This window comes from Myxocyprinus asiaticus, chromosome 19 (genome assembly GCF_019703515.2).
Source record: "Myxocyprinus asiaticus isolate MX2 ecotype Aquarium Trade chromosome 19, UBuf_Myxa_2, whole genome shotgun sequence".
In the NCBI taxonomy this organism is placed as follows: domain Eukaryota; kingdom Metazoa; phylum Chordata; class Actinopteri; order Cypriniformes; family Catostomidae; genus Myxocyprinus; species Myxocyprinus asiaticus.
Genome location: NC_059362.1, coordinates 10,903,648 through 10,929,120, shown reverse-complemented (window position 1 = coordinate 10,929,120; position 25,473 = coordinate 10,903,648). Strand labels below are relative to the sequence as shown.

The following is a 25,473-nucleotide window of genomic DNA, read 5'->3' as shown; positions in this document are numbered from 1 at the left end:
TTAATCATATTTTAAAATAAAATTGTTTCAATTGCTTTTTTTTAAAGAAATAGTAATAATAATAATAATAATAATAATAATAATAATAGATTACTCTCCACTTCTCATGCAATCCTTTTTTTTTTTTTTTTTTTTAAATGACAGTTTATCTAAAAACCTTTCATTGATAAGGGATGTTCTATTAGCTTTCCTGTTGGAGGGTTTGATTTGGGTTTGAATTTAAGATTTCTTGCTTTATGAATATGGTATCATGCCTACCCATCCTACATTTATTTTTATTTTTTATTTTTCCCAAGTAGACTTGCTCGCTGAGTTTTTGGTGCAAAAACCTTTCATTATGTGAAAGGCTTTGGGGCCACTTGCGCTCTTGTGTTTCTGATCGCATCCGCCGTCGTGGGCGTCAAAGCCGCAGTTGTTTCAAACAGGAACTGGATCCGCTGTCATTCATCTGAGCGCACAAAGGTGAGCGCACCGTCAGCCATATTCCCACCACCGGACCACTTGCTTATTGCCGCGGAGGGAGGGGAGATTTTCGGGCGAAACTGGACTCAACTGACTCACCAGCTCTGGTAAGATTTGCGCCGATCACATTTTCTCCTGGGTTTAGGACCACAGTTACTGCGTCTATCATTCACGCGTTTCTCTTTGTACAGACGCCGCCCAGTTCTTAGAGAAATCTCTACCAACAGGTGTTGCTCTGATTATTGGATTAGGATTGCCAATATTTTAGTTTACAAACGGGGTAAGTCGTGAGAAGAAAAAAAAGAAAAAGAAAAAAGAAAAAGAAAAAAAGAGGCAATTATGCTCTCCTTTTTGTTAATGACCAACATGACCAGATATAGGCTACTGTATAGTCTAATCTCGATGCAAATGTGCCTTTTGATAGTGACAACTTTAGACCGCCTGTCTCCACCATTTCGATTTCCTCTAAACTATACAAACTCAAACATATAATAGTACCATACTGTAAATGAACTAAACACTATGTCTGACAGATCGGCTTATTAATCACATTAGTATTTTATTATTACCCTGCAGTATAGTTTGTATGTGACTCTTGATGAAGATCTCAGTGATCTTCCAAACTTCTTTATTAATGATATTTGCGCTCCTTTAAAGCAGGCGCCGCTACATTAATAAGCGAATATTTGGATCATAAAGGGACATGTTTGAGAAACAGAGACCATAGTAAATATTTGCAGAATGGGGTGGGGACATGAAGTTGAAAGGCGGTGTTACCTCTTCTGGCATTTTGGGTGAGGCTCTCATAATCTTGAGTTCCAGTTTTTAAGCGTGATTCATCCGGCAGTGCATGGAGTGCGTCAAGGCTCAGTCCTCGGTCCTCTCCTTGTTTTAATGGTACACTGTACGTGAGTCAGTATCACTTGCGCTGCTCAAACGCGTTTCTCCTCTTTCTGTTTTAGAAGGAGGCTCCGTGGAAAGGTCCGAATTGTATGAGAAGCTCTGGGACACTGACAAGAGATTTACAACAGGATTTAAAATGCCGAAACCTGTAAGTATTCACCAAAGTTTACTGTTATTGCTGTTCAACTGTTAGAATGAGAAGATTGTTTTTATTCACTTTCTATTCATTGTTTTGAAATGTACTTTTACAATCTGATAGAAACCAAGGTTTATTTATTTTGAGATTCAAGATAGTATGAAAGTCATTTGTTAAAAGGTAGCCTATATGCCTAACATACAAATGATACACTGAAAAAAATATTTTTGCCAATTTTTAAGATTTCAATTTCATAAAGAAAATTCAGTCAAATCGAGTTGAATGTTTAAGAAAATTCAATTTTAATTTTGCGCAAATTTTATTAAAAATTTTGTATTTTATTTTATTACCTAATTCAATTTGATGGAAACTTGTTATGATATTGAAAAATAGTTTTTGGAGTGTAAGAGCGGTCTTTGTGCTGTTCTAAAAACACTTTAATTTCACTTCGCATAAGTCTCTTTACTAGGAAATTCTGTCATTTCTTTACTAAAAGCGACTTTCTTTGAAGGCAGAGTTTGTCAGGCTTTCTTCTCATTTACATCTGAGTTTTGGCTTGTTTGCCTCAAATGGTTCAGAATGTGTGACTTGTATGTCGTTAAGATATATCAGTTTGCGTTCATTATCAAACTGTTCTAAACTGGAACAGTTCAGTATTGAGTGTGATCTGTATTTGATGATAAAAACTCAGTCCATTTTCCAGGCAGTGCTTTGAAAAGCAAACGCAGCCTGAAGCATGTGTTGTCCGTTTGTTTAGCATGGCTACACGGTTGTCAGGAGCAGGAAAGAGGAAATGACATCATTGTGCTGCTTTCCTATGAGCTCCACATTCATGCCTGGCCCTCAGCACTGCCTGCATTTAGCTATGAATACAGAGGCTTGTTCTTGGTGTCATGCTTTTGATAGAAGCGGAGGATTTGAGTTAGCTTAATCATTTTTCAAGATTGAGTCATTTATACACTTTTAACTAGTGATGGTTTATCAATAGCATTAGACCAATATATTTGGTAATTTTGTGATTATCAGCATCAGACTATAACCATGTACGCTTGGCAAATGAACTAAGAAGTGTTAAAGGAATATTCCGTGTTCATTACAAGTTAAGCTAATTAGACAGTATTTGTGGCGTTATACTGATTTCCAAAAAAATATGTATTTTCTTATCGTCACTCCTTTTAAAAAAAGCAAAAATGGAGGTTACAGTGAGACACTTACAATGGAAGTGAAGGGGGGCCGTTTTTCAGGGTTTAAAGGCAGAAATGTGAGTCTTATACTGTTATAAAAGCACTTGCATTAATTTTCCTAATTTTTAAAACTTGTGTATTAATCGAGGTGTAAAGTTGTTTAAATCAATGTTTTGTTGGCAGACTATGAAATTACTGAGAAAACAGGGTTTACAGCGTTACATCGTCATGGCAACAAAGTTGTAATATTGGCTATAACTGTACACAGAAAAGGCTAGTAATCGATTTTATCATACTAAAACCATGTTAAAACTCATAAGGGCGAATTCACTAAACAGTTGCGCCACTTTTTTTGCAGGTATTTTAGCGCAAAATCCTGTGTCTTATTTACCGACAACCCGCAGTCTAGTTTAAGCAGCGCAATCTGTGCTAAAATTGTGCTGCGACTTTAGTAGGTAGTCATTGTCATTCCTTTTCATGCAAACACACCTTCTTTCTATGTAAATTAGGCTTAATATAGATTATGCTTCATTCACAAAAATTACCTGGCGGAATTTACATCACACTATTATCACCAAATGAAAGCAGTTGGTAAAATAAATTTGATTTAAAAGAGATGATTGTGTACATTTTCTATCAATCTTTTCAGCAGTATTTTATCAAAAAATTATCAAATGATGGAGAAGAGTTTTTTTTGTTTTTTTATTTTTTATTTCAATTTTTGAGCCTAACAAAATGATTACTTAATAAGAGAGGACTTAATAAATGTTAGGTGTCAGTTTTAATGGATTTAAAGGTTGCCATGTATTTCTTTTCTCTATTCTGTGTCTTAATATTTCCCCACCTGTTTCATTACATGTTTCAGGTTTGTCTGAAATCAGCAGCTGAGGGTGTTTCCTCTCTGAGTCCCAAATCTTATCATTTGTTCTTCTGAATAATTGATAACTAAACAATGTCTGTTACGCCCTTTGGTGATGTAGCACAAAAGCTCATTGTGTTGTAATCAATCCTCATGCACTCTTTGACTGTAGCTCATACAGTACCAGCTCAACGAAAGACTAAAAGAACTCCAAATGGGAACTTTAAGCGAAAGGCAATTCAAAAAGTTCATGTAACTCAAGAAAAGCCATTCTTTACAAAATCGTTACAGACCAAACTTCTTGTTGCCTACTTTAAATGCACATGAAGGCAACATTTGTAGATCATTAATTTAGGCTTTGAGTGATTAGATGGTTTCTCTGCTGTTGCTTTAGCCCATCTTTGATTCGGCAAAGGGATGCATCAATATTATCGATTGATCAATTATTTTCTAGTCAGAAACATTTTTTAGTCTACTTTACAAAGTTAAATGCTCAAAAATGAAAAAGCATTCCACTTAGACTGCTGTGATTGGTCACCTTGCTTGAGATCATACTCATGTGAATTTGTTTTTCATGTTTTAGTCATGTTTAAGTTGGTTGTAACCATCATGTAATGTAGATTGCTTGGTCTGATGACGTTTGTTGGCGAATGACACTATTCCGAAACTGAGCTCAGTGTCTGTGCTGGACTTCGCCTGTGTATTGCAGCCAAAAAAGTTTTCCTGGCAGCTAAAACCTTTATTTCTGCAAGATGAGAGCAATGCACAGAAACTGTGAAACTCTACTGAAATGCAGCCTGATGCAGGAGGTGGATCACTGAGAGGATGTTTCTGAAAGAGACTCTTTGTTGTGCTTGGTAAATGGATACCCCTCCATCTCCCCCTCTTTGGGATGCCAGTCTTTAAGCTGAACTCTTCACCACAAGATTTCAGATGTGCATAGTAGGCCTATGAAGATCTGTTTTTTATTATTATTATTGTAAATGGAGGTTAATATCAAGTTATTTGTTTAAATGAATTAATAATTGCATATTTAATTTATCAGTTAATTAACACCAAGCATGGGTGCATAAATTGTGCGTGTGAGCGTGATTGTGTGTTTAACAGTCTGTGAAGCTGTTATCACAGTGCTCAGGATAAGTCCCAGAACTCCTCTACTAGTACAGTACAAGAAGTTCTTTCCATATTATGAGGAAAGAACTGGTGACATTCATTCTACGTTTCTCAGTAGCATGATAGTAGCTCAGCCATTTTCACAGTAGTGTAGCTTTTCCAGTATCGAGCTACATTTTCCAACAAGTAGCAGTATAGCACCACAAAATGCTATATTTGGACATTGTATTGTGAATGCATCAATGAAGCTGAGGGAGTAATCAAACACGCCTACCTAGTCCTCTCTCGCATGTAGCGCTGGGAAAACCAAATCATTGAAGTGAATCAGTTCTTTCGGATAGTTCATGTCAATGAATCTGTTAGAATAAACAATTCACTTACATTTAGCGCTGGGAACTCCACATGCCTGGATGTTGTATTTTAGCTTAGATATACACAATGCGTAATTTTATTTAAACCAACTGATCTCAGTTCAGGAGACTTTGTGTTGTCAGGGTTAAGCTTTTGACATATTGATTCATGTGACAAAACAACATGGCGCCGATCACAGCTGAGTTTTTCTTTGGGAGAAACACCAACAAAACTATGTCTGGTAAGAAACCTAATAAAATTTTTACATTGAAACCTCTTTGAGTCAAAAGATTAGTGTCTCTAGTTTCATCCGATATGTCATTTTTAATATTTGAGCGATATATCGCAAAATGCCACACTGCTAAACACAATGGCCACTATAGTGGACAATAGCACAAGGTTTTAATTAGAAATTCTATATTTACTGTATATTATCACATTGAGAAAAAATTACTTTCTATAGCTTGGTATTATTTAAAATTACACAACTTGGTTCTGCATAAATGTTTAGGAAAAGTAGTTGCTCTAGATTTTTTTTTTTTTTTTTTTTTTTTTGCATGTTTATTAGGTGCTACTACTGCAGTTACAACTAAAAAGGGAAATGGATAATGCACACAGCAGCCACACTCTGGTCTCAGGAGGTTAACGGGACTTTATCTTCTTTTTTTAATCAAAATATTTAAATATTTATTTTATTTCTGCTGTTTATCACTATTTCATGTGGTGAGTTGCTTCCCCACATGGCTTATGGACCTGGTAACACTCTACAGTAAGGTTGGATATGTTAACTTGGTTAATGTTGTTTCTACATATGCTAATACATAAAATAAATAAAAAAAACATTGTTTAACACATAGAACCTTTAAATTGTTACCATAAATTTTCAAATCAATATTAATTTTCTCTTTACATATATATTACATTTTAATGAGCCCATCCCATCCTCCTGTGTTGTCAGTTCTTTGTTGTAGCCTGATCTGGTGTGTACATTTCTCTTATGCTTAGTTAAGATATTGCATAGTGGGGCATTTTCTTTTTTTTTTTTCTTTTTTTTTTTAAGCAGTTACATAATTATGATTTTTTTCTTACTCGCCAGACAGTGCTCACACCCAGTATGGTGAGTTTTGTAATTCTCCACCAACAGTCAACACCATTTCTTTTTGTTCAGTCACCTTCATTTCATTCGTTTTTTTTATCAGTGCTCGATGAGATCACATAAATATGAATCATTAAATTAGTTTTGTGCTTTACGATCGAGCTTCGATGGGTGTTGACTGCTTTTATCTAAACAATGGGAATTCTTGACTACTGGAAACTCCTCTTAGAATGCTGTTTTCTTTTCCTGGATGAGAGCGAAATTTAAAGCTGATGTTACATTTTCAGTGTTAAAATTCTTCTATCCCCACTTAATATGCAGAGACAACTATAAGAGAGCCATTCATAGGTTAATTTTCTCAAACTGTAAACAGTGTCTCTGTGCTATAAAAATTCCCGTGTCTGTTTTGAGAGACCTGCTTAGACCCGCCCTAACAACATTACTCAACCAATGGCGTGAGTTGGGGGTGGGGCTATCTGACTGTTTGAACAACTGCAGACGAAGGACGTATTCAGAAAGCAATTCCGTTCGATGGCGTTAGTATCGCAGAAATTACATACTGTACTTTAGCTGTAATTCTCTCTCCTCCAGATGTAATTTTATTTGGTTCTCACAAATGATGCATTGTTCCTTATTTCTGTGAGCCTGTTGTCTGTTCTTTGGGAGGAAACGCCTCCGTTTCATGTCCCTTGGGAAATTGTTTAAAAATGACTCTTTGTTTCTCTATAAAATGGTGCAAATTTGATTGTAGAGTTGCCATGGTCTTTTGCCTGTTTACTTAGTCCTGTCAAACATTAACTGTAGAATAGACTGGCATTTCCCCTTTTCAAATAGTGGCGGAGATGCATTGTTCTGCGCAACCACTCCTGGGTTCTCCCAACAGACTTGCATGGTATCTCTTTTTGGCCATGTCTGTTTGAAGGACCGTAACCAGGGTTGTTTACCTGCTACACATTCCAGTTTGAGTTATCAATATAGATTGTTGTTAATGTCTTCGCCAATGGGCCAGTTATGAACTCTTTTCTCAACATGCCTGTGATAGTCTTATCATTACAGAATATTTATTGCCTTTTCCTGACTAAGATTTCCAGCCTTATCAGAGTAATTTCTGCTACTGTAAAATGGGAACTTCTTTAGCTCCACTTGTAGAGCATGTAAGTCGCACCCTCAAAATGAAAATTCTGTCATTTACTTATTCTTACCTTTATGTTGTTCCAAACCTGTTTGACATTTTTTCTTCTGTGGAATACAAAAGGAGATGTTGGGCAGACACAATTCAGCTATTGAACTATCCCCATAAACGGAAATAGAAACAGTTTAAAAGTTGTAACCACCTTGTAATGGATGGCAGTTTTCTTCTGTTTCAGTATTTTTGACTACAAAGATGGCACCTGTGGTTATTAATACATTTCTCTTTTTCTCTTTATAGCTAAATGTTCGAGTCACTTCGATGGACGCTGAGCTGGAGTTTGCCGTTCAGCCCAGTACAACTGGCAAGCAGCTCTTTGACCAGGTCTGCACAACTACACATACAGCTACACAACTGAATTAACAAGCATGGGTTATGGTCAGGTTATGCGCTTGAATGCTATCCGGTGGTATCTTTTGGTTAAACGAATGCTAAAGTAAGGTCATTGTGACATAAAAGAGAGGGAAGGGAGATTAAAGGTGTTAGCCAAACCTGTTGAATAGCCTTTTTGCAGAGCTACAGTAGATAATTGACTGGTTTGATATTTATTTGACCTTTCTTTACCGTTTTTTTTGTTTGTTTTTTTTTTGGTGATTCTGTGAATTGAAGTTGAAGTTTACCCTTATGGTTTGAGTACATTTCAAGAGAAAACTTGAACAACAAATAGTCAATTATATGCTAAATTATATTTTATACCTAATGGTAAATTAGGTTTATTGATGGTTACAAGATAATTTTTCCCAGACGCTGTAAGATTTAATAACTCAATAAAGCAGTAAGCCATGAGATGAAGTGCGTTAATGTGATTTTACCATGGATGTTCTTAAAGTTTAATATTTGCCTGAAAAAGTAGGATACTGATTTTGTATGAAAAATAGACAATCGATTTGATCCCGCCCTTATGGCCCCATTTCCACCTGGTATTGCGATGCATCTCGGGTGATCCAATCACATGTGGTCAGGTGACACAACGCTGTTTACACCTGGTCATTTAAATGTGTCTCCTGTGACCACTTGTGTTTGGATTTGGAGGGGAGGGTCTCTGTTTCATGATGACATACAGTACATAAATCACTATGTCAGTGTGTTACTGCATGATAATAAAGCGCAATAAAGTCAGAAAAGGTGTGCTGTTTCTCCCAGATGCGGTTGAAATTTAATCTAAGCACAAACGCGACGTCAAGCAGAACTATCTGTTATTTTAGCGGATTACCTATATTAAAAGAGCTTCAGGCATTTGTGCTTGTCATCTGTGTTGATATCACACAGAAAGAAGATCGTGAAGCTCTTGTGATTGTATATATATCCGCTTTTTACAAATTTCCGATCGGATGGTTATTTCCTTTACAGCCACTCGGTAACGGCAAAGTTGATTGACAGTTGAGTGGTGGCGCTTCACTTCTGCCAGGACGGATTAACGTTTACACCTCAAGAATGATGCGGTCACATGCATTTTTGACCACATTCGTATGTGGTTTTTGTGATCCAATCTAGAGCTGAAATGATTAGTTGACGTTATCGACCACGTCGACAACAAAAAATTGTTGACAACTTTTGTTGTCGAATAGTCTTTGATTTCATTTTATGTAACATGAGATCACATTAAACTCTAATGATGACGCGCGAGAGCAGCACTGCAGTTTGCGCCTGACTGAGGAGAGGAAGAACTACACAGCTCACAGTCCAGATGCACTCTAAACTTTCCAAACAGCTTCAGGTGATGTAGAATGCAAAGTATGAGGGAAAAATACAAAATAAGTAAATACAGAAGCACTCTCGTTGTGGAATAAGCGGAGCCGGAGCTCTTTAAAGGACACACCCCGGCATTACATCTTAAATGCAGTTATATTTAATGTGTTATAGCTTTATTAAAGGTCAAATAATACAGAAGCAGATCATGTAATAACTACAAACTCTGAAACTGGCATTTCTCTGTGCGGTCAGCGCCTCACCTAATGTCCCGATCTAAGGGGGAGAGATTAAAACTGCACCCGGCTGAGGCACACTCTGTCACGGGGACGCTCGTCCCTTGAGCGCACACGCTTAATGCAGCTAGATTATAACGTGATGGCTCGCGACTTATTGAATCATAATATATTTCCAATACGCAGCTTTATTAATAGGAGAGAGTTTGTTTTTGTGTGAGTTAAAGATGGATTGAAGTGAACAGAAAGGTGAGAGAGGGTAGTCTTCGCCCCATTATACACCACAACAAAATAAATTTTTTATTTGTTTTTGTTTTGGCTTGTTTTCCAATATAAATATCTAAAACTCCTTTAAACAACTTTCGTTTTCTTTAGCAGCTATACTGCAGAAGAAAAAATTGTTATCTGAGAATGTGGAATATAATATAAAAAATACAAATATATTAAAATATCTAAAAATCCTTTAAAAAAGATGCATTCACCTGAGAAACAGCATATAAGATATTTAGACTTGCTTTTAGAGAACAGATCTTGAATAGAATTATTTTTTGTCTTTACTGCACTCGCAGAAGTATAACCTACACTTATACACAAAATACACTTATATTAAAGATACATTCTCTTAAAGCAATTCTAAATATCTTATATGTTGCTTCTCAAGTAAATGTATCTTGTTTTGAGGATTTTTAGACCATTTTAAATGGAAAACAAGACAAAAACACTTGATAAAAAATGGATTTTTTGCAGTGAATTTCTTTACTGGATTAAACTTAATAAAAATTATTTTTTTGTTACATTTAATTCAGTGAATGTCATTTAGAGACATTTTTAAAAGATGATGTTGTCCTTTCATTGTTAGTAAGCATATTTAATACAACCTTTTAAGTTGGGGCACAAGCTGAATAATCGGTTAAGAGGTAATGATTAATCGTTGCAATAATCGTCCTAATAATCGTTAGATTAATCGATTATGAAAAATCATTAGTTGCAGCCCTAATCCGATCACAAAATGGTTTAGACCCCGTTTAGACTTGTATTTAGGGCTGACCACATGTGATCATATCACCTGAAATGCATCTTAATACCAGGTGGAAACGGGGCCTGTAATTTGGTTGTGTTCACAAACACTGTATACAGGACATCTGTAATTCATCAATGTAATCCTTTGATGACAGCATTCTATTCTCTTCCCAAACCCCTTGATCTTAAACAAATTTGTCTCTCAGCAAATGCAGAGTGAAAAAGTTTCAAGAACTGTAAACAGTTATTTAAAGAAATGTTATAAGGTAAATCAAGACGTACAAAAGAGCGATTTACATAGTCAAAATGCCTTTCATGCAAACAGAAGCAGCAGGGTAGTATACAGTAGGTTAACAAAAAAAGAGAAGGAAGAAAAATGACTTATTTTATGTTACATGGGTAAAACGATTTGAATGATAAAATATATAAAGCCACAATCCTGAATATGGAAGTCAGTGTAATTTAAAAACTAGTTACTTGATCTGAACAGCTGTTTTATTAAATTGTGTAATTTCTGTGCCACTAGTGTCACCAAATGGGATTGCAAAAATTAATGATTGTTTTCAAACTGGCATTCGAAAGATTCCCCCATCTTCCATTGGTTGGCAGACAGATTGTCCCTCCCCAAACTCACACCATAAAGTGCAATAGTCTGGTTCTGGAAGTAAAAATCCCATTCATTTTCTCCATATACAAATAGATTTTTAACAATAATTTTCAAAGACGGACCTTCCATGAGTTCTGAGGTTGTTAATCGATAGTATATGCTCTTGTTGAAGCCATCAGTCCATGTTATATTAACTTCATTTGTTAAAAAGCATGTTTAATAGCAGATTTCCTAGTGAAGAACTACACTACCCATAATCCTGAACAGAGATCCACCAATCAGAGTATCGTGGCTAACAAACCAAGGATAAAAAGCTCAATTGAGTAGGTTTCCCTACAGTCTCAAACTGCTTATGTTTCTATATTTCTGAATATTTTGCAATAAACTCAAATTTTATACTTGTAATCAACAACTTTTAATAGTTTTGATTTTCCATCGTTTTTTTTATTACAAAATTCGCAGTGCTTCTTGGGATTGTAGTTCTTTCCCTCATTAAAGACGTTAAGTACACATTCTTGTACTTGTTATTAATTAAATTGACAAAATGTGTACTGTAGTTACTGCAGTTTGCATTTGCATGGCATACTGCATATTAAGCTGAGATAGGATAGGAAAGTATTTTAACACCGAAAATTTTAACTCATCACCTTTTAACTCTGACAAGTTCATCTGGGAACTGTCTGTCAGTAGCGCCGATGCCTATTACCTAATTTAATTACTGGCTTGGTGACATGGGATAATCATCTGCAAATAGCAGGACACACACACACAGAGTAAACCTCTCAGGAAGGTTTTTTCTTCTTTAAAAGAGCTTGACGGATGACTCTTTGACCATTACATTAACGTGCTCATTGACTGCCACGGCTGTGGAAACAGTGAATAAGGGCTGTGGCTTCATCCCTTTAGTTTGGAGCATCTACAGCAGAACGTCTCTGATCACACTCTAATTTTCCCTCAGCTGAAACTGTCTCCTTCTGTGAGAGTGCTCTTAAAGGGGTAGTCATGAACTGTGCATGGCAAACAGCACAGATGAGAGATTTTCACTGAACCCCTCTGAACGTACAGCTGTCCATGTTGGCCGGCTGACTTGCATGCAAAACAATCTTTTGCATTTCAAGTGCCATGAATTAACAGGAAAACAGGGCTCTTAAAGTCTAAAGCACAGTGGACCCAACTTGTATTGAACCCACAATATCCCTTTAAAGCAGTTTTGAAGATGAATATCCCTAAACTGACTCTTGACTATATTGTTTAAAAACCGTCCTGTTCTAAATGTTTGAAATCAGTTTTTCTCCTTTTTATTTTTTATTTTTTTTTACTTGTAGAGGATTAAGTTGCTTTTTCTGAGTAGCTTTACCATCCAGGAATTATTTTCTTAAATTTTTATATTTTCTTAGTCACTAAGGACCAGTTGAGCTGGTTTACAGCGTTTCGGTTGCACTCTGGTAACCAGCTCATAAACTGAAGCATGTCATCATCGTTGGTACAATACACATTCTGTTGAAATTTTTGCCTTTCTTCATGATGTCTATCAGTCCCACATTAAACACAGTGCACAGAGCATGGTCTTTACCAAATAAATAAAAACTAAAATGTATATATCAGTTGCAGATGAGGAATGTAAAATCTTCATTCACTTCATGGGCCTGTTTTTTTTTTTTTTTTTTAAACTGCTGAGATTTTTCTATTAAAGGTGCACTCAGTAACTTTTGTTTATTTAAAATCAGTTTCAGTTTCAGATGCCATTGTAGAGATTTAGTATACACAATCAGCCATGATTACTTTAATCAATGAGTGAAAGTGTCAAATAACAGGACAGTTACTGAGATTAAGCAAGTAGTATTTGGCTGGTCATGTGATCCTAACATGGCAGCCCCCATGTGCCGACCCTCTCCATGTAGAATAAAACAGCTTTTATAAGATTACTGATATGACTGGAGTCTTCCTTTGAATGTGAGTGCTCATGATTTCCTACATATATTGCAAAATTACAATTCATGTCTTTAGGAGTTCAACTTTTTTCATGAGGAAAAAATTACTGAGTGCACCTTTTAAGCTGATTAAGTAAATAAATGCAAACTATTAGGCTGCTGTTACCAAGATATATGAAATTTGAGATTAGAGGCTTTGAAGAGTGCTGGAGACTCAATTTAGTTTTCTTTAATATCCCCTTTTTCTCTAACCACTATGTGACCTCAAGCTCCGCCTCTCTTGGTTAGTGATGCTTGCTTTGACAAACTTTACAGAACAAAGGAATTAATTGGAGATTTCCAATCCTTGTGCTTGTAAAGTGGTACAAATAAATTCAGTAGTCTTATTTGTGCTAGAATGGAGTGTTCCAAGAATTTTGATTGGCTGTTTTTCCTCTATAGAAATGGTTAAAATACAAAGAAACATGATTTTAAACTGTGGAGACTGCCACAAAATACTTTAAAAACCTTTTGAACTTTTAGTTATATGAAGTTACAGATGGCAGATGCTATCTCTGGTCCTCTCATTAGCCACCCGAGGGTGGTTTTTTTTGTTGTGTTATCAATACTGAACATGCATGAACAATGTGTCATGATGCTTGTACTTGCTCTGTCTCTTTATTTATGTATTTATTTATTTGTATTCACAGTAATAGTATAGAAGATGGACAAGAAATAATGGCGTTAGAGGGGGAATGGAATTGGGGAATGTTACGTGCCGGGTTCAAACTCGCATCACCCACATGGGCACCACAACTCAATATGATGGAGCATATGTGCTAACCGCTAGGCCACGGCTCCTACACTAGCTTAACTCTTTGTAAACTCTCTGAAGTTGAACTGGGTTTATTTATGTCAAATACAGTTAGTCAGAGAGGTTGGCGTAGCAGCCAGATTAGCCACTTAATGAGGGCTAGAACATTTTCCAAAACAACAACCTACGGTATAGCGTTGTGAACCGTATACAACAGTCATAAAGCAGCCAGCAACAGACATTGGACACACTTGACTGAATTTATGTTTAGTTAATGTTTAATTAAAGGCTTGTGCTTAAATGCTTGACATCAATTTGTACTTTATATTTTTGATGACTACTTTTTTTCTAAAATGGGGAAAATAGCAATAATAAAGATTGAGTAGGTGTGCCTAAACTTTTGACTGGTTATTTATTTATTGTGTACTAAAATGACATATTTTTCCTCACAGGTAGTGAAGACCATAGGATTACGTGAAGTATGGTACTTCGGACTACAGTATATGGACACCAAAGGGTATCTTACATGGTTAAAACTTGATAAAAAGGTAATCATACTGTACATTACCAGTTGTTTAGCAACACCGTAAGATTCAGATTTCTCCAGACATATATATATATATATATATACTGTATGTATATATAATCTTGAATCTATTTGACAGTCAGTAGTTTAAACATTTGAATTATGTGTTTCCTCATTGTTGTCTTTGTGCAGCTGATGCAATATATGAGGAATGATGAATTCTTCACATGTGGAACTGAACTGCTTTTTGAATTAGTTTTGTTTAAAAAAAAAAAAAAAGACCTAAAAGTATTTAGACACTTAAGCCATGCTTAAAAATGTATTACTTGGCATAATATAACAAAATATCAAACCAAGTGATGTATATTTTAAGGAAGATAGCACATAAACACAAGAAAATTTCACAAAAACAAGTTTGTTAGATTATAAAACAATAGGCATAATGATTCTGACAATAAAAGTATTCTAAAACTTTCTGATGGCCAGAATTTGTGTAATACTCATGTACATTGTTAATGTGATCAACTACACCTGTGGTTACTGCGCTACGACACCTGTGTGAACTCGAGGGCAAGTGACCACATCCACATTAATCTGGATACATTTGAAAACTGCGTTTTTGTTTTCAAAACTCTCTCGTCCACACTGTCGTTTTCAAGCGTTTTCCAAAAGTATCTCGTCCACACTAAAACTTATGAAATCACTTAAATCCCCTTACTGCGCATGCAAAAAATCTCCGTTCCGTTTATGGTCTGAAATGCAGTTGTCCTCGTTTTCCGTCACTGTACAGTAATTCCGAGTAAACTTCCCGTCGCCTTTGATGGAATGCGATGTGAAGGTTGTACAAAGTAACAGTGCCGCTACAAAATGGACTGCCATCTTGATTTTTTGGAGTTGAATGGATCACTTGACTGCATCAAATGACAAAAAATACATAACTGGTTTCAGATATCTCCGTTTTCCCTGTCCACAAAACGAAGCGAAAACTGCGTTTTTTTTTGTTTTTTTTTTTTTTGTTTGTTTTTTTTTTTATTTTTTTTTTATTATTTATTTGTATTTTTTTTATTTCTTTTATTTCTTTTATTATTTTCTTATTTAATTTTATTTATCCACTTGCGAGAGTGTTTTTAAAAAGCTCTGTTTTTGCTGGATAAAAATGCCATCTCACTGTGGACAGATGGCCAAAACATAGTCGTTTTCAAACGAAGACGTATTAGTGTGGACGTGGCCTAAAAGTCACTTTGACACCAGTTAGTTATAAGTAATAAAAAATAAAAAATAGCTTGGAAAAGTGAAGTTAGTACTGAGAAAAGCTTGAGCATCGTTTGTTTGCAGATGCCAGTTGTTTGATATTTTGTCTATGCAATGAAATTCATACATGCTTAAGTGTACAAAAGTGTTCAAATACTTTGTGGGGCCACTATATATCTTAGACTGAACAATTATGCTAAAACAGTGTCAATAATGCAAGTATATGCAGGTCGTAACTGAGATTTACCCCCACCCCCAAGCCAAATAAATTGGATTAGGAGCAGTAAAAAAGATTAAAGGGACATTTTCTGGAGAAGGAACTTGTTTGGCTCCATTCCACTCATAAACACCACACAGATCAGAGCTCAAAATTAAAGCACGGAAGAGCAATTGTTTAACCCTGAAACACCCACTTGTGATAAAATGGAAACTGGCTACAGGTTAATTTAAAGGACACTTCCTCCTAAAAAGGAAAATTCATAGAATTGTTTGGTGTTGGTGGCTGGATGTACTATTACAAAACAAGAATTCTCTTCACTTTACGGATAAAAACATGAAATGACTTGACAAGCAAATTTTCTCCGTATTTCTATTGAAACAGGAAGTTGGGGTGGGACATAACGTAGAGCTTGTCCTTTTTAAAAAAATAGCCATTAGCCTTTAGTTTACATCACAGGGTTGACACTTTTGAAGTTCTAAAATACGGGACACTCTCTAGAGTTGTTGACGGGTGGGGGTTTAACTGATGTCTGACGTTTTCAGATGGTTGCTTACCACACCCTCCAGTTTTAGCACATTTTAGCAAAATGTGAGGACTTTTCAGATGGTCCCTTACCCACCATAGGCACAATTTCCAACGAAAATCAAGTTTAAAATTAACGATCTTGAAGGATTTTGCCGTGACTACATTGGACCAGCTTAAATAAGGGACAAATTGTGTCACGGGACAAAAGGTGCACTCAGTAACTTTTGTCTTTGTGTCATCTTGGATGCAACATCATTTAAAATCAATAGCTTTCAATTTCAGATGCCATTTTCTGTGCTATTAGGGGAGGAACATTTTCTTTCTAGTGAGCATTTGATTGGACAAACATTTGGATGCATCTGTGAGTGCAAGATGAGTTGTCATTATTTTTGGTCTGTTTTTCTGTAAAAGTTAGATTTTCAAATGCATTTTTCTGCTAAAAAGATAGTACCTATACAAATTTGTATTCAAATGTTAAGAAATTCTCTTCTGAAATCCAGCATCACCTGGGCTGTTGCCAAAATGTACTGAAGCACATTTGTAGTAGTAATGTGTTCCAGAGTAGTCGGAGGTGTTGCTAATTTCAAAGAAGCCACTCTTGTCAGGATAATAATGTGGTAATATTGAGTTCATTAACTTAATTTGATCTTTCTTGACTTTGACCTACACATGGGATTTCTCAGCACATTTGAGACTAGAGCTGAGAACCTCAAGAGAGCAGCTTTATATTAAATGTCAAGAAAGACCATCTCACAAATGATTTCCCTAACTTCACAGGTCTCCTCTCAAGATGTAAAGAAGGAGAACCCTCTCCAGTTTAAGTTCCGTGCCAAGTTCTTCCCAGAAGATGTGTCGGAGGAGTTGATCCAGGAGATCACTCAGAAGCTGTTCTTCATGCAGGTGAAGGATGGCATTCTCAGTGATGACATCTACTGTCCTCCAGAGACTGCTGTGCTTCTGGCCTCTTATTCAGTGCAGGCCAAATTTGGTGATTTCAACAAGGAAGTGCACCGGCCTGGATACCTGAGCTCTGATCGCCTCCTGCCCCAACGGTAAGGACTTTGAAGGAGCCTTAACTTGGCTCACAGTCATCATCAATGCTCTGAGCTCTTCCAGTTAATGAAACCGTTTAAGAGGATACAACATGAAGCCTGTTGAAGCCTGTTGATTTCCATGCCCCACTCAAGGAGGTCTATAATACCTGGAGAGAGCACCCCCCCATAGTGGCCACGGAAGTATATCATTTGAATTCTGCCATCTTTGTTCTGAAGCCAAGTTTTTTTGTGTCAATCACCTGAGCTGAAAATGCCATGGAACCGATCACTCTGAAGCTACATGAATATGATGGTTCTGACAAGCTTCTTGGTCACACTCTGTCCATATAGCCCAGGATGTAGAGACTTCAGTAAAGAAACTTTGGAAAAAGAGTTCATGTTTATATTTCAGTTGTTTCATTGTCCATTTCTAAATTTTCTGTTGTAGGGTTCTAGACCAGCACAAGTTATCGCGGGATCAGTGGGAGGAGAGGATTCAGGTGTGGCATGAGGAACACCGTGGAATGCTGAGGTAAGCTGAGGCCGGATTCACAAAAATGTTCTTGGGATAAATTATAAGTGTGTAAGAATGTTCCTAAGTGCAAAGTTCTCAAATGTTTTCTTATGAATAAAATGAAATGCTTTACAATTATCATTTTATACTAGCCTGCTCATAAGGTTGCCTTGTCTAATAGGCTCTACAAAAAATGCAGTACTTCATCACTGGTAAATCGTAATGAGAAATGGATCTATTAACTTTTTTGTAAGTAGCAGCACCTCGCGTTAATTTTTTTTTTTTTTAATGTTAAGTGCATGAGATGTGTTAAAATCATTAATCGCCATAGGAGAATGTACTTGCTGGTAACCATTTGATAACTTTTAATTTGACATGGAGGAAAAGAAAAACTTCAGTAGACAAGAGCTGGAGGTTCTCATTGAGATACTGCAAGGGGAAAAATTCTCCTTGGGAAGATTGATAATCATATTACGTCAAAGTAAGAGCCGGGCATGGGAAAGGGTGGCGGTGGACAGCTTTCTAATTATATAATTTTTATGTTTCTATGGACTCTAAAGATCAGGTGAGAGAGAGAGAATGCTATGCATAGCATCCATTTATACTGACTTGCATAATTGGCCACCACATTAAGGCTACGTCCACATTAATCCGGATACATTTGAAAATGGCGTTTTAGTTTTTGAAATGTACACAATGCTGTTTTCAAGTGTTTTACAAAAGTTGCTTGTCTATGAAAATGCTTAAATCCCTTTACTGTGCATGCGAAAAACCGCTGTTCCATGTACGGGATGAAACGCAATAGTTCTCGTGTTTCATTGCCGGACAATAATTCCGAGTAAACTTTGCGTCGCCTATGAAGGAATGCATTGTGAAGACTGTACAAAGTAACATTTATCTTTAACAGTGCTCTCAAAGTGAATAACAGGCACAACAATGGCGCTACAATGTGGGCCGCCATCTTGATTGATTGAAGTTGAATGGATGACATGACATCACATGTCATCGTTTTCAGATACCTCTTTCATCCACACTACAACGCAAAGACGTTGTACACGTCTCAGTGTGGAGGAAGGCCAAAACGTATAGAAAAAGATGAGTTTTCAAATGAAAACGTATTAGTGTGTGGCCTAAGAAGCTTCAAAACAACATTTATGAATTTTGATTTATGATAGCATTTACATAAATTTTCATGGTTTGAATGCTGAAACTGAAAAATATGAAAACAATCACATTTCTACTTAAACCACCAATTGCGACTTCCGACTCAACATGATAGAATGTGCCACATTCGAAAAAACCTGTAAATTCATTTAACATCTTACATTTTGGGGTTAAAGACAACTGGTGAGTTTATCCTGACTTTAAGATGTTATTTACAATGATTTTTAAGAAAAAAAAATTTTTCTCCAAGAATTTGAACTATTAGAACATTAAGAAAAATGATAAGAACTTTCTCAAGTTTTTTTCGAGAATACAAAATATTCATAACTCTTCCTTAAGTTAGAAATTATGAAGAAAATGGTGGTTAAGAACTATTTTCTTCTAAAGAAAGTTTTGTGAATTCGGCCTCTGTTGTCTACTCAATGCTTCTGGGTTTGGAATGCGGAAGTAACGTCAATGGGGTTCTTTTAACAATATATAGGAGAACACGGCAAATATTATTTTTGCGTTCCCATTTGCTCCAACGGCAAAAGAAAGAAATCCACTATTACATTTCCACGACGTTACACACTTCAGCTTTAAATATGGTGTGCATCCACCAGTAATCTCAAAAAGCCAAAAATTGGCTAATTACTTGATTTAAAATTCACTGATATTCAGTATCAGTCTATAAATAATTGAAAGTGATAATTGTGTCATCTAATTTTGTTGTTTTTATGCTCTGTCCTTAGAGAGGATGCAATGCTGGAGTATTTGAAAATTGCTCAGGATCTAGAAATGTACGGCGTGAACTATTTCGACATCAAGAACAAGAAGGGAACAGAGTTGTGGCTGGGTGTGGATGCCCTGGGCTTAAATATCTATGAGAAAGATGACAAGTGAGTTCAGCCTTTCCCTTCATTCATTTCACATTTATCATATTTGCCTCTGTAGTGCCGTTTCAGCTTAAACAAATGTTTTATAGATCATTATAGCATTTTATAGCTTTGCACAATGGTACAGTAATAGTATCAGAGAGTAATACTATTGTTGTTTGATATGTACTGTACCACGATTCTGTATGATACCATATTCGTATTCCATGGTTTATACATTATATCCAAGGTAATTCAAATGAACATGGGACTACAGTACTATCATGGTCTAAAATATTACCATGCATTACCATTATAATATATCCAAAAAAATATTGTAATACCATGGTATTTTTTTAAGGCGTGTTTTGGCTTTTATTTGTTGACCTCCTTCATTTACACCAATCTAAGTTACTGAGGACTGTGTTTTTCACTTTTCAATGACATCTATTGTTCTGATGCTCACTCAGAGTTGGATAACATGATTCTGTGAACAGCCTCTTTTTTAAGTAACATTATTTTATTTCCATTGTTTCCACAAACAGAGGTCTCTCTAAGTGTGTGTGCATGATTTTAGTGGTGACTAATGGCTTTTTCCCCACAGTGCCCTCTATTTTAACCATGGTGACAAAGACTGGTTTTTCAAGCTATGCAGTCCTTAAAAATGTTGGGCAAGGTGTGTGTGTGTGTGTGTGTGTGTGAGAGAGACATAACAAGCATACACATATAAAGATGAGAAAACATGTTGCACAAGAACTTGTGAAAATGTTCACATTCATTGAATCTTTGCATTGTTTTCATGTGTGCTTTGGTCTTTTGGCTTCAGAGTGTCTGCTGAGTGGCCCATATCCTTAGTTTCACATTTGTTTGAAAGAAATACCAAAAAACAAAATATCAATCACCAACAGGACAATGTTGTAGTTCAACACTACACCCTGTAATGTCCTGCAGTGAACTTGGCAAACTTGGCATGAGTCTTGCTGTCCACAGCTCCTTCTGTGATATACTAGTTGTTTTGTTTCATTCGTCACCTCTAAAAAGTCCTTGACTGAAATTTTGCTCATCAGATGTTCCAAGATAAACAGTGGAAAATGATGTCAAAAAATAAGTGGAAAGTATGTTAAGGTGGACACGTTATCCCAGGACATGTTTCTGTCCACTTTCCGTAAAAATATGAAAAAATAATTAATAATAAAATCAGTAATTCAGGATGAGTTATAATGCCCCTCTTAAATACAAACCTTTAAAGACCCCATGAGATCAAAATTGGACTTTTGTTGCTTTTAATCCACGTGTATTAGCTTAGATTCTGTTTATACTGTTTGTTAGTTAGTGTACTCCTTAAAGCTGACAAAATGATTTTTTTAGCAGATTCATAGAAGATTAAATGTACAGTCTTATCTCTTTCAAGAAAACTGACTAAAAATATTCATGACTCATCTTGCACTTGGCATATTCAACTTTTGTCCAGTAAAATGCTCTCTAGAATGAGAATGTCTTTTCCCCCTAATACCACCTGCCTCTAACTTGCAATAGCAAGTATAAAATTCATGGCTGTTCATGTGTGCTATTTACAATAAGGGAATGTCTCACCAAAACTTCTGTTTTAATAGGAAATGGGATAACACAGGAAAGAAAATTAAGCTTCTCACGCCATGTCATGGGGTCTTTAAGTAGAAGAGGCAGTCTAATTTTTATCGAAAACATATTTGCCAAACTGAGCTTTATATCCACAAGATGGAAAACTAAGCTGGAGTTATCATGACACTTTTAACACCTCTGTTCCACCTAGACCATGTCATCATGACAACCTCTCACCTCAACTCTATTTCCTCTAGAGCCAATCAGAGCCAAGCTTAAGACTTCACAGTCACATTGTCCATTTATACCACAAAGAGGACACTAGGGCCACTTTAAGTACTAAGAAGACAAGGAATAGTACAAATATTAAATGACAGCAAAAATTGTACAGTCAGAGCTGTGGTGCAGCAGGACATAAATTTGAACATGTACTGTGTCATGTCCCAATCTGCTTCCCCCTCCCTCTCCCCAAAATTTCCAGTACTCCAATACAGTTGAACCCTTGACAAATGACCATAGTAACCACAGTTTCCAAAAAATACCATAGTAAATATAATTGCTAACACTTAACATTAAGGTTCTATTTGTTAACATCAGCAAATGCATTCGGTATTATGAACTAACAATGAACAATATAGATTTACATTTATTAATCTTGGTTCATGTTAATAATAAATCCTTCATGTTTATGCTTGTCGTATAATATCAAGCTACTCAAAAAATGTAGCAAGCTAAGCTACCAACTAATCAACAGAAAAACTAGTTAAGCTAAGCTAAAAGCTACACTTCATAGAAAATAAGTTACTCTACAAGCTACTCACCAAAAGTAGCTTGCTAAATTTAAGCTACTTCATTTTTTTCAACCAGATGCACAGAGCCATGCAAAGCCAAGGTGCAGTATACTATAGTGCAATACAGTATACAAGTATCACTATTTTCACATTTTATGTTTCATGTTTATACCACTACCTCTACAAACCCATTTGAACATAATTTCCTTTGAACATTCCTGTATAAGAACTCTGCATACATACAGTATACTATTCATCTTGTCTTGTAATTATGTGTCTTGCTGTTGTATTTCTGTATGTACTGGAAGCTTCTGATCAGAGGCCAATTTTCTTGTGTATGTGTGTGTGTGTGAGCACATCTGGGCAATAACAATGTGATATCTGATGGTATCAGATAGTTATTTCATGGTACTTTGAGATACAATTACCATATTTATGTACAATTCTGTATTTACATGGTACTTCAGAGTACTTCAAAGAATACCATGGAAATATAATGGTAATTTGATATATGATTACCATTACCACATTCATATACGATTGAATGTACATGGTGCTTCATAGTACTTCAAAAAATACCATGGAACTATCATGGTAATTTGATATATGATTACTATATTCATATAATGTACAATTTAATTTAAATGGTGTTTCAAGGTAATTCAAATACCGTGGTACTACTATGGTACATTACTATATGATTAACTTATTCCACTGTCTAAATATGGTGCCCCCAGGTAATGGTACATGCCCAAAAAAACATGGTAATGCCATGGTACTTTTCTGATGTGTTTTCGTGTAGGCTACTAAGTATTTTGATACTCTTTTGGTAGTAACATTTTTTCCTGCAGAAGTCGTTTACAAGCTGTACACGTGTTGAACTTTAATAAAGACCTTCTTCATTACAAGCGAATGATGGGACACATTTGCAGGTTTGGTTTCCATTGATTGGAGATCCACTGCATCCAGCATTATCATTATTTTCCATATTTTAAAATATTCCGTGAGCTTGTTGGCACACACCCAATGATTCAGCAGAACGCGTGAGCTTTCTGAGCCATTTAGATTGAATCGCGAACCGATAAAGACTGCTTTGCTATCACGTGTGACCAATTCACCGACTCAGATGAGCGATTCATTTGTGAGTTTGACATCTTTAGTTCTGATTCAAAACTGACGATAGTAAACACAAGTGTGATGTATGATGTAGCGGTGTAACTTTGTGACTTTGCTATTTGTAGTGAAGCTACTGCCCATCACTGCATAATATTTAATATGGAAAGCATGTGTATAGCGACCCAGGGCTTGTTTCTTCCCTCACATGGCCAGACCTGTGTTCTTGTTTATTGTATTTTCTGACTTTTTTGCGATTGACATGCCAGTGCCAGCTTTACAGATCACATACAGAGATTGTGCTACAAATATATGATGGACTGAGTTGTAAAATTCCACCTATTGCTCTCTTTTTATCCATCATATTAGTTAAAATTTTCCTGATACGTAGAATATTTGATGTTGTCTAGATATAGTCAAGATTTTCGTAGGATATGCGTAGGAAGCACAAGTCTGATGAAAGGGGTGTTCTGTTTGGCCACGTTCACACAGCAGCAGAACACGGTTGTCAGACCTGCTTTGAGTGCATAATACGGTTACATTCACACACAGGACCATTATTTATGAGTGTGAAAACCGCTTTCTGTAACCGAACTGACACCCGCAAATTTTCAAGACTCCCAAACGCATTTTCGGCAATCCTTTGCTGTGTGAACTGAACCGTACTGGACAACTAGTTGTTAGTCACGTCATATAATGTGAGAGCCACAGTGCACTGTACACGAGCATGTCTGATGTGTTTCATGTGGGGTTCAGTTAACTCACGGACACGGAGATATGAGCTGTGTGTCATCCGAATATCCAGAGCGTGTAAAAAAGTTTGAAAAAGCGCGCTTTCTGCCACACTCAGCCAGAATAACTACATAAGGACACATAAACAAGTGAAAATGGATGCACAGAACAGAATTATGATAGTTTGAAGTGTAGAGAGAACATCAATATGAAGACAAAGCCAAATGCCAGACATTTTTAGCCAACTTTGACCTACATTTCTGACTCATTCCTCTCAGTCTCTAGTTTAATGCAGACTGAGAGCAGGTATGTTAAAGCAACAGACCTTATTCACAGCAGTGCTATATTTGATTTTTGGCATGAATAAAATCGAGGCTGTGAGGTATAAACTTATAGTCTCTTCGATGACCTGCACTGTATAAAGCTCTAAATCACATCTAATTTTCCACAACTTATGTTTCCTGGTGGTTTTTGTCAATTGAAATTTCTTGTATAGATGCTTTTTCAGTGTTCTTACAGCAGAGCGATCCAAAAACATCAAACCCTCCTGGACTGTTGAATAAAGGTCGACACCTTGGCTGTTCTCTGTCATTTTTGATCAAAAACGGTGCAGGAGTAACTTTTTTTTATTTTATAAAGAAATTACAAAATGTCTTCTTCCCTGAAGTAATAACAATAAAATTATGCACTTAAATATGAGAATGTTTCATGTATTGGGGGCAGATGGCTGACATCTGGTGGGAAAAACAAAAGCACAATTATATGACTTCAATCATGTCATAACAACAATAACCAGTAAATGACGGCAGAGACTGTGTGGTCTGATCGCCTGTAATCACTTAATTTTAGATTATCACAAGTTATGTGCTTGGAGATATATTTAAATAAATACTTTATTATATTAAAGTTATTCACTATCAAAAGTTTAGCATTTTGTATTATTATTGTTGTGAAATGTGACATTACTGTCAGCTTACTGTCAAACCTGACCATGGTGATACAAAGAGATGACACCGAAAAAGCATTTTGTTACCAATAATTTATTTGACAGTAAATATCAAAATTCACTAACTCAATAAAATAAATTAGTTTACTGTTTCTTTGTTTCCATAAAAAAAGGAAGATGCAGTGTTTTGTCTGGAAGGTGAGGCTCCCTCACGTAGGCATATACATTGGGGTCAGACTCAGACTTAGCTTTTTCTTCTTTGATCTGTGCGTGCGAGTTCTGTGTTCTGTCTTCTGGCTGTGTTAGTCTCACCCATTCATTTGTGTGTGTGTGTGTGTGCGCAGTTGTGTGTGCATGTTCTGCATTGTGGGTCTATTATTGTCTCACCCCCTCATTTGTGTGTGTGTGTGTGTGTGTTCTGCATTGTGGCTGATTTATTGATTTTATTTGACATATTTCAAAATTTGCTGTGTTATAGTCTCACCAGTTTGTTTATGTGTGTGTATGTTTTCCACCATGGAAAATATAGTTATTTTAATTATTATAGTCCCAGCTCTTCATTTGTGTATGCACGGCAATATGGCTGATTTTATTTATTTATTTATTTATTTATTATTTTTCCCAACAGATCTAAAAAAATTGTTCTGTTTTAG

The 25,473-nt window shown here is 36.0% G+C and overlaps 1 protein-coding gene across 1 annotated transcript in view; it reads left to right on the top strand.

Moving 5' to 3' along the window:
- Positions 1–430: 430 nt before the first annotated feature.
- The window catches only part of LOC127410178 (ezrin-like), a 37,861-nt gene continuing 12,818 nt past the window's right edge, over positions 431–25,473 (top strand). The window contains exons 1-7 of the mRNA XM_051645287.1: positions 431–569; positions 1,425–1,513; positions 7,534–7,617; positions 14,022–14,117; positions 16,869–17,143; positions 17,574–17,657; positions 19,535–19,681. Of these exons, the coding sequence (XP_051501247.1) occupies positions 1,502–1,513; positions 7,534–7,617; positions 14,022–14,117; positions 16,869–17,143; positions 17,574–17,657; positions 19,535–19,681 (698 nt within the window). The 5' untranslated portion in view covers positions 431–569; positions 1,425–1,501. The remainder of the gene's footprint in view (positions 570–1,424; positions 1,514–7,533; positions 7,618–14,021; positions 14,118–16,868; positions 17,144–17,573; positions 17,658–19,534; positions 19,682–25,473) is intronic.